Source organism: Pelodiscus sinensis, chromosome 6, assembly GCF_052426305.1.
Source record: "Pelodiscus sinensis isolate ZL-2025 chromosome 6, ASM5242630v1, whole genome shotgun sequence".
Lineage (NCBI taxonomy): Eukaryota > Metazoa > Chordata > Testudines > Trionychidae > Pelodiscus > Pelodiscus sinensis.
This window is the reverse complement of record NC_143057.1, coordinates 27,719,205-27,730,000: the sequence shown is the minus strand read 5'-3', so window position 1 is coordinate 27,730,000 and position 10,796 is coordinate 27,719,205. Positions and strand designations below refer to the sequence as shown.

Genomic DNA, 10,796 nt, shown 5'->3' with positions numbered 1-10,796 from the left:
TGAAGATTTTCCTTTGCCACTCAGCAGAAGAGGTTATGTAGACACACACCTCTTTGCCTTGTAGCTACACTCAGAACTGATTAGTAGCACAGCAAGCAATTACCTCAGGAGTTGGAAAACACAAAAGAAAAAAATAAACAACATAATAAAAAAGTGCAACGCACAGGTCTAAATAAATGCCAGAAAAATAGAAGTCAAGATGTAAAAGTGTAAATATACTTACAGACCTTAAGTCACAGGATAGATTGAACTCAAGAATGCTATATAAAAAAAATCCCTGTCCTCTAAATTTTTAAAACATATGCTGTTACTGTTACTTGTATCAGAGCAGTTTGTTTATTACTATATTAATTGCCCAGGGCCTGAGAGCATGTGAACACCCCCGAGCCTGCATGAAGAGCGGATGCCAGGGTTTTGTCATTCCTACCTCTGACATATAGATTGGCAGGGGCAGAATAGCGTGTACCCGCACTGTTGGTTGCAACACACTCATATTTGCCTTGGTCAGACTCTTCGCTCAGTTCGATTTGGAGGGCACCTGTATGAATATAAAATATATAGCCAAAGAGACGGTTAGAGGAAGTTTTCTAGATCCATAATTATACACCGCTTTACAATATGAAAAGCCCTGTATGCGAAGGTCCATTCAACGTCGGTTCATTTTCTTGCTAAGGTGCACAGACAGAAAATGATGCGATGAAAAAAACAAAGATTATTTTTTTCACATCATCAGTGCTAGCACAGGAAACAATTTGCATTTGGCAAAAAAAAAAAAATCACATTCTAAACAATACTTATTTTCCCCCTCGACCATTAAAATGAAGATGGGTGAGACTGCTTCAAGGAAGTATGGCTTTTAAATGAAATAAAATATATTAAGTTGTTGGGTAGTTCTATCTTTTGAGTTTGTTTATTTTTTGTAACAAAAGGAGTGCAAAATTTGGTACTCTCAAAAAAGACAAGACTGGTTTCAAGAAAGTCTTCTGCTGAAGAAAGCCAAAAATATGCAGCAAGAACAAAAAAGCTGCTTGAAGTGTTAAAAAATAAGAAACTGCATTAGTCATTCATAATTATCAAAATATTCTCTTAAAGAAATAAAACTCCCTTAGGACATGCAGATTGGTAAGAAAAGAAAGACGGTTTGCCACAACTTACAATCTTTAGTACGTTTGCTGAAAAACAAAGAGCAGTTGAATTAGAAGACAAAAAAAAGTTTAAAAGCATGGCCAACAAGGAAGAACCAACCAATCACTGCTGAGGACCTCGGGAGGGCCCCCCCCTAAGACACCCATCAAAATCCACAAGTGGGATTAGCAGTGTGGTGTCACAAAACCCAAGAAAAATACAAAACAAGAATTATAAAAGAAGTGAACATTTTTGTCAAAGTATCAAAAACCAGCAATACCATACACCACCAAGAATAATGACTCATTAACCTTTCGTTTCCAAAGCCTGCAGATCAGAAGATCCAAAAATCCAGAGATGGGATAAATCCAAGAAAAACACAAAAACATAAAAAACCATCAAGGAAAAAAGCATTGCTGTAATTTTGTAGGGGAGGAGAACCATTTTCAAGTTTATCAAGTTAAAAGAAAAAAAAAAGAATCAGAGAACAAAAAACCAAAAACCTTTTTTGAAAGATAAAGACAAAAAGAAGATATTCCATGTTGTCTTCTGCATGTCTGCTACTGTTCTCCAGACCACCTTGGCTTTGGTCCAGAACAAGAACAGCTAAGGAAGAAAAAAAATGATCTTTTTTTTTGTTCAAGTTGAACAAAAAAAAGAAAAAAAAAGAAAGAAAGAAAAAAAAAGAAAAAAGAAAACGAAGAAAAAAGGAAAAAAAAAAAGAGGGACAAATGGTAAGCTGTGACTGGGCTATGGCCAAAAGACCTGGATATGCTTTCTTTGAAGCATATCACAAATTAAATTATCTTTTTCAAAAATGAAGAAACTAAATAAGGGAAAGGAAAAGGGAAGTGGAAATAAAGGTCACAACATGAGAATCACTGATCATAACCAAACAGAACAAAGGTAAAAATAAAGATGATGGACAATTCTGTGTTGTTGTTTTTTTAAACAGGACAAAGATGAGAAGGATGAAAGGACAGAAAGAATGAGTAAGATCATTCTGTGAACGTTAGTTCAGCACTCTTACCTCTTATTGGTGTACCACCTGGGTGGATAATATGAATGCAAATAAGATTAGAAAGAAGAAGCATTAGTACGAGAAGAAGGAGGCTAGGGCTTTGGAAGAAGAATCAAATTAGATTTACAGAATTAAATAAGGTCTTAAAAACTTGAAATACTATACTTTTAAAACAGGAATATATTAGATAGTATTATTAGATTATAAAAGCAAGTTGCACTGTACCACAAAGGGCAAAGGCCACAAAAAGCAGCATTGCTACTCTCAGAGAAGCATCTCAGTAGTTCTTAAGTGTTTGGTTATATAGGGTTAGAAATATATCGAATATGCCTCCCATCCTTAAAGAAAGACTTTACAATAATGTATTTAATACATAGTTTAGGAAAATATTGGCTATTCTATTTAAGGGTGTGTGTATATATATATATATTCACCATATATATATATAGATAGAGAGGAGATATACTGAAGACTATCTGGAAACAAACACTGTAGTTTAGGTTGGATTACTGCATTCACGGCACTCTATCTACGTGATACTTGTGTACTGTTTCTGCTAGACAGGTGTAGCTATGATTGATACAACATTTCTGTGGAGGTGTGTGTGTGCGCCACTACGGAGATCTGGTGACTACACTGACCGTTAGTAAAATGCATGCCATGCATTTTAAGAATAATAATAATCATAATAATATAATAATAATATTCTGAATATGGAAATTAGTGGGGGTGAAGTGCGCTTCAGAACTAAGCACTTACCAATAGATTCTGGAGATTTAAATACGGAGAGAAGAAAGACAGCATAAAAATATTATTATATTCCTTATAATTTGGCACAAAGTTTTCAGTTAAAACTTTATATACTAAATAATCTATGTCACATGTGAAAATTAATTCTTAATTTACATTAACAGTAGGTTAATTTACACAGTTCTGCTGACAACAAGCAAAGAGTCAGTTAACAAGACGGTTTAACATCACAGGACAGGTCAAAAGCTGATAATTCTGGGAAGACAGGTGATTAAACAACTTAGATTCTACACCAATATTACTATAATTGCCAAGGCAAAAGGCTTATTATCTCCCCATTCAATTATTGGGGATAAGCTTTTAACTTAATAAATTTAGAGGTATTTTTTCTTTTGTTTTTAAATCTAAAGAGAGCAACATAATAAACTAAGGTGTGAAGAGGGGGGTGAAAGGACTATTAGGGAAGTGCAACGGGCAAAGAGAGAGAAGCAAAAGCTGGAGTCTACACCAAAAGCAGGCTTCTGTAGATCCAGACAATGTAGGAATCAGAAAGCTTTAGCGTGGGCGCACACTACTGTGGCTAAATGTGTTAGAAAAATGCTCAGCCAGCAAAAAGCTCTTTTTCATAGGTTACCCAAGGACTTTTTTTATCCACCCACCCTATTTTTTAAGGTATGGTTACGCATGGGGGAAAAAGTACTGTGTTTTATGTATTAGTGAGAGGAAAGATGTGTCCAAACTGGCTAATCTTTGTTGGCTTCAAATGTTGAAAAGACAGCACAAAACACACTTTTATTGAATATTTTTAGTGTCTAAATATGAAAGTTTTGATTTTTATTAATATAACCATTGGTACTCCTTGAAAGTTCTGAATGAAGTCCAATGTTGAAATAAATTTGTGGGAAAAAAAAAGAAAGAAGAAAGAAAGAGGAGAAAATGGATCCGTCAAATACTGCAGAAAAGCAGTAAAGAAAAAAATATCAAAAATACAGTCACAGCAGTGAGCAATGTGGAGTGAACAGAAGCTGCAAAACACACACACAGAGACGGACTCTGGAACAGGCTATGACAACATCACAGACATGGACGACACACTTAGTAACACAGAGAAGAGAAGAGGAAGAGAAAATTTTACCTATAAATTAAAAATAAAAGAGTGTGAGAGAACAACTCTGGGCGTTAGTGGAAACAGTAACAAGACCCTACCTGATCGTAATTGTTTGATACGTCCGTTGTTGTTGCTTGTGTCAACGGGTAAAAAGTCTTTAAACCAAGTTATTTCAGGATCAGGATTGCCGCTGGCTGCACATAACATAGTGGCTGTGCGAGTGCGTTCAACCACCTTCAACTGGGGGCCCATATCAATGGTGGGAAAACCACGAGGAATTTGATCCTCTGAAAAGGAAACAGAGTTTGATTTTATAACACTAGTTCGTATTTGTTACATTACAAACTCATACACCATACTGGGCTAGACTCATAGGCAGAGCTCCAGTTGCTTTGCATTGAAGTGGTGGCTAAGGTGTTCTATAGCAGAAAGCCTCAGGTGCTATCATGATTCCTATGAGATCACAGCAGCCTATCTCAGAAGGGTGTTGAGGGGCTGACTATATTAAAATATTTATGGAGAGCTCAGGTATTACAGCTAGGATAGATTCTTAGAATAACTGTAATGGTTTTGAAAGTATGTAAGAACCTATGTTCAAACCCTGGTGCTACTGAAGTCAATGACAAAACTCCTTTCAACTTCAATGAGGCCAGGACTCCACACAGATCTGAAGAGAGGTAACTCTGGAAACATAGTAGGGACAGAGAATATCTGACAAATCAGGCTATGATAATTATTAGCCCCACTCGCCAGCTGTGCTGTTTGGCGTTCTGCGCATGTGCAGATCACCCGAACCCGGCTCTTCCGGGATGTAATCTATTTGCCACGGGTGAGTAGATTACATAGATTGTCGAGCCCTGTTATTATAATACATTTCCGGAAAATCATGCCAGTCTAGACGTAGTCTTGTTATATAGAATCATAGAATACTAGGACTGGAAGGGACCTCGAGAGATCATCGAGTCCAGTCCCCTGCCCTCATGGCAGGACCAAGTACTGTCTAGACCATCCCTGATAGACATTTATCTAACCTACTCTTAAGTATCTCCACAGATGGAGATTACACAACCTCCCTAGGCAATTTATTCCAGTGTTTAACTACGCTGACAGTTAGGAACTTTTTCCTAAAGTCCAACCTAAACCTCCCTTGCTGCAGTTTAAGCCCATTGATTCTTGCTCTATCCTCAGAGGCCAAGATGAACAATTTTTCTCCCTCCTCCTTATGGGTATATCTACACTACCCTCCTATTTCGAAATAGGAGGGTAATGTAGGCATACTGCAATTGCAAATGAAGCCCGGGATTTGAATTTCCCGGGCTTCATTTGCATAAGCCGGGCGCCGCCATTTTTAAATCCCGGCTGGTTCGAACCCTGTGCCGCGCAGCTACACGCGGCACGAACTAGGTAGTTCGAACTAGGCTTCGAACATGGAATGAGGAGTAACAGTAGTTCAAACTAGGAAGCCTAGTTCGAACTACCTAGTTCGTGCCGCGTGTAGCCGCGCGGCACGGGGTTCGAACCAGCCGGGATTTAAAAATGGCGGCGCCCGGCTTATGCAAATGAAGCCCAGGAAATTCAAATCCCGGGCTTCATTTGCAATTGCGGTATGCCTACATTACCCCGCTAGTTCGAACTAGCGGGGTAGTGTAGACATACCCTAAGATACCCTTTTAGATACCCGAAAACTGCTATCATGTCCCCCCTCAATCTTCTCTTTTCCAAACTAAACAAGCCCAATTCTTTCAGCCTTCCTTTATAGGTCTTGTTCTCTAAACCTTTAATCATTCTTGTTGCTCTTCTCTGGACCCTCTCCAATATCTCCGCTTCTTTCTTGAAATGCGGTGCCCAGAACTGGACACAATACTCCAACTGAGGCCTAACCAGAGCAGAGTAGAGCAGAAGAATGACTTCTCGGGTCTTGCTCACAATACACCTGTTAATGCATCCCAGAATCATGTTTGCTTTTCAGAATCACACTGTTGACTCATATTTAGCTTGTGATCCACTATAACCCCCAGATCCCTTTCTGCCATACTTCTTCCTAGACAGTTGCTTCCTGTTCTGTATGTGTGAAACTGATTGTTCCTTCCTAAGTGGAGCACTTTGCATTTGTCTTTAAACTTCGTCTTGTTTACCTCAGACCATTTCTCCAATTTGTCCATATCATTTTGAATTATGACCCTGTCCTCTAAAGTGGTTGCAACCCCTCCCAGTTTGGTATCATCTGCAAATTTAATAAGCACACTTTCAATGCCAATATCTAAATCATTGATGAAGATATTGAACAGAGCCAATCCCAAAACAGACCCCTGTGGAACCCCACTTGTTATATCTTTCCAGCAGGATTCTGAACCATTAATAACTACCCTCTGAGTATGGTTATCCAGCAAGTTAAGTACCCACCTTATGGTAGCCCCATCTAAGTTGTATTTGCCTAGTTCATTGATAAGAATATCATGCGAGACCGTATCAAATGCCTTACTAAATTCTAGGTATACCACATCCACCGCTTTTCCCTTATCCACAAGACTCGTGTGAAAGTAGACTAAAATATATTGTAAAAGTAGAATGAATTAAAGAAATGTTGTGTGTTCCTCTAGCAGTAAGAGAGATGTTAAGGTAAATTTGTTTGTATGTAAGCAGGAAGAAGGATGTTAAGGCAGAGGACAAATTTTCCACTTATGGGTGATAGTGAGACATTAACAGGAGATTGGTGAGAGTTGATAAGGAAATGAGATACTTGACTGACCCCAGGTAACTTTGTCAATTCGCGCCCTTTTTCAATCCTTTGTCTGTTCAATCCTTTTATCTGATAATAAGATGGCTTGGGTTGGGGATGGTGTCTCACTTTTTCTGGTTGTATTAGCGAAGCACTTTGCTAATAGAACAGAGTGATCTACAAAAATTGTGAGTCCTGAGTCAACTTTGACACTTGTTATCCTATCAAAGGAATCTATCAGATTGGTTTGACATGATTTGTTCTTTACAAATCCATGCTGGCTGTTACCTATCACCTTACCACCTTCCAAGTGTTTGCAGATGATTTTTAATCACTTACTCCATTATCTTCCCTGGAACAGAAGTTAAACTAACTAGTCTGTATTTTCCTGGGTTGTTGTTCTTTACATTTTTCCAGTCTTCTGGAATCTCTCCTGTCTCCATTAGTTTCCAAATATGATAACTAGAGGCTCAGATACTTCCTCTATCAGCTCCTTGAGTATTCTAGGATGCATTTCATCAGGCCCTGGTGACTTCCAGGCATCTAACTTTTCTAAGTGATTTTTAACTTGTTCTTTTTTTATCTTCTAAACCTACTCACTTCCTACTAGCATTCACTATGTTAGGCATTCCTTCATCAGACTTCTCGGTGAAGACCGAAACAAAGAAGTCAGCAAGCATCTCTGCCATTTCCAAGTTTTCTGTTACTGTTTCTCCCTCCTCATTGAGCAATGGGCCTACCCTGTCCTTGGTCTTCCTCTTGCTTCTAATGTATTTATAAAAAGTCGTCTTGTTTCCCTTTATTCCTGTAGCTAGTTTGAGCTCATTTTGTGTCTTTGCCTTTCTAATTTTGCCCTTGTATTCCTGTGTTGTTTGCCTATATTCATCCTTTGTAATTTGTCCTAATTTCCATTTTTTATGAGACTCATTTTTTATTTTTAGATCATGCAAAGTCTTGTGGTTAACACAAGGCGGTCTTTTGCCATATTTTCCATCTTTCCTATGCAGTGGAATAGCTTGCCTTTGGGCCATTAACAATATCCCTTTGAAAAACTGCCAACTCTCCTCAGTTGTTTTTCCCCTCAGTCTTGATTCCTATGGGAACTTACCTATCAGGTCTCTGAGCTTACTAAAATCCACCTTCTTGAAATCCAATGTCTCTATTTTGCTGTTCTCCCTTCCACCCTTGCTTAGAATTGCGAACTCTATGATTTCATGATTACTTTCACCCAAGCTGCCTTCCACTTTCAAATTCTCAACCAGTTCCTCCCTATTTGTTAAAATCAAATCTAGAACAGCTTCCCTCCCCCTGGTAGCTTTTTCAACCTTCTGAAATAAAAATGTGTCACCAATGTAGTCCAAGAACTTACTGGATAGTCTGTGCCCCTCTGTGTTATTTTCCCAATATATATCTGGATAGTTGAAGTCCCCCATCACCACCAAATAGAACATGCTTTATTATCAAATGCCTGCTTGTCAGCTATTGACATGCAGTTTTTTACAAGACAAAAATAATTTATTAGGAATTGTTCAATGTCATCTACATTACTTTCTTTGTACAGAAACGGTGCCATTTTAAGCGGTTTCAGTAAGCTTTCAGAGCCTTCTGAAAAACTCACTTCTAGCTATTCCTTGAATACCTGACAAATTTTCACATTCTCCAGTGACAGCTATCTCCCTAGGGCTACTTAATCACTGAAAACACAAGCACATATAAATATTACTCTGGTACAGTAGTCACTATTCTTCTGCAAATTTCCATCTCTCTTCAGAGCCAATATCTCCACCAATCAGTAGCGAGTGTCAGATGCTTACAGTGCTCAAGCATTTGCTATAGGCTCCCATCAAAGAAATCTAAACTTAATAATCATTTCTCAGATGCGAATCCTTTACCTTGGGAGTAAATGACAAGATTTGACTTGTGCCATGCAGAAAGCTCTCTAATGCATTTTCATAACCTTTCTGTTCCTTCTTGGCTCATAAAGAACACTCCAGAGCCACTTTTTCATATACACAAGTGCACAACAAAGATAATCTATCTTGCATACTAATAGGATGGAGTATGTAAAGAGCCTTCCTTTCTTATTTTTAATAAGGGTAATTAAATTCCATCCATTCCCCTTATGCACAGAACCTCTTTGAATGCATTGTCTTCGTTAAATTTTCATGAGAAACATCACAATGTAACAGATTCAAATAGCCAGAGCTGTTATATTTTGACAGTTGTGGCTTGTTTCCAATCTGGCTGTGAGGTATTTGGCAATAAAACCCAGTATTCAACATAAAACGGACTGGGGAAATAATGAAATTTCTAATTGGAATGCTTATCTCAGTGGGTGTAGTTCATAAGATGTTAATTGCTTTTTTCCCCTCTAAATTTATTAGTGATTTGTATAAAACTGTCTTTCCAGTTTGATGACACCAAGTTTGATAGACCATCATTTGTGTCATGTTATAGAGCTGAGAATCAAATCAGCGAATGACTGTCTGTTAGCCAGCATAAACTTTTACGTCAAAAGTAACTATTAAAACTATCAATAGATTAGTAGATTTAAACATCAACATGAGGAGCAAAGAAAAAAAAATTATCTAGTTCATTAATGCGCTCATTAAGCTTTAAATGGTAGTACATACCACTGTTTCATATTAATATTCAATCATACTGAATTAGCTCCTAATTCATCAACAATTTAAATCAGACTTGACCTTCACAAAGCCATTTGGCACTGTCATTTTGAGAGGCCATTATAGGGCAGATTATTATGTCCTTGTGCTTAGAAAGTCACACAAGTAATACAGATTTTGTTTAGGATGGAAGTTGAAATAGATCTGAAAATATTACTCATTCGTTGAATTTTGTGGTGGCCTGACCTTATATTGATGCAAAATACTATTAACATTCTTTTAATTTATGATAAATATTAGGACATTGAAAACTTGTTGACATCTTTACTGAGATATAACTACAAGTAAGTTATAGTTAGAAGGATATTTGAAAATATTAAAATACCTGTGTATGTTAGTTAGTTATTTAGTTAGTTATGTTTTAAAATATTCTGGTTGATGGATGAAATTGCAGGAGGTTTCTGATTTCTGTGCCCAAGAACCAGTAAAGTTAGGAAGCTAACCCCATTTTAGCCATAAAACCACAATTATAATCCCTAAAAGTATCTTATCTAGACCAAAACATCAATTGATATAGGATACCAGTTTAGTACAAATATAATCCTTATCTCAAGAAAATAAATCATGCAAAACCAAAAGACCTTTCTGTGAAAATGGATGCGGGGTTACTGAACTACACTCAGCATTAAATCTTGATGTAAACTCAAGTTTTCACCTCTAGAGAAAAAGTTCTGAGCGAACCTACACAAAAAATTCTCAAACTGAAATAAATTTAATAATTGTTCTAAAAATTGCATTCAAAAAAGTCTCTACAAAAACATGCATAGTTGGAAATGTTTTAAACTTTTTTCTTTATTTCTTAAATACTGACATAGAAAACAGCTTTGTGAAATGCAAATATATTAGCTAGATGTATAGCTCCAGATACCACTTCTGCGTAAGAGATATCATATAAATGGTAAAATTCTTTTCATAGAATCATAGACCTGCAAGAGACTTCAGGAGGTCATCAAGTCCAGCCCCCTGCCCAAGGCAGGACCAATCTCAACTAAGAACCCAGCCAGGGCTTTGTCAAGCCGAGACTTAAACACCTCTAGGAATGGAGATTCCACCACCTCCCTAGGTAATCTATTCCAGTGCTTCGTCACCCTCCTAGTGAAATAGTTTTTTCTAATATCCAACCCTGACCTCTCCCACTGTAACATGAAACGATTGCTCCTTGTTCTGCCATCTGTCACTACTGTGAACAGCCTTTCTCCATCCTCTTTGGAACCTCCCTTCAGGAAGCTGAAGGCTGCTATCAAATCCCCCCCACTCTTCTCTTCTGCAGACTAAACAAACCCAAATCCCTCAGTCTGTTCTCATAGGTCATGCGCTCCAGCCCCCTAATCATTTTGGTCGCCCTCCACTGGACCCTCTCCAGTGCATACACATCCTTTCTATAGTGGG

General features: G+C 37.7%; 1 protein-coding gene across 21 annotated transcripts in view; it reads right to left on the bottom strand.

The window, feature by feature from the left end:
• PTPRD (protein tyrosine phosphatase receptor type D) overlaps nt 1-10,796 on the bottom strand; it is a 1,795,899-nt gene that overhangs the window by 183,376 nt on the left and 1,601,727 nt on the right. For all 21 annotated transcript variants that reach the window (XM_075931585.2, XM_075931586.2, XM_075931588.2 and 18 more), the window contains 2 exons: nt 4,103-4,291; nt 428-538 (listed from right to left, as the gene is read on the bottom strand). In XM_075931585.2, coding sequence (XP_075787700.1) covers nt 428-538; nt 4,103-4,291 — 300 coding nt within the window. The remainder of the gene's footprint in view (nt 1-427; nt 539-4,102; nt 4,292-10,796) is intronic.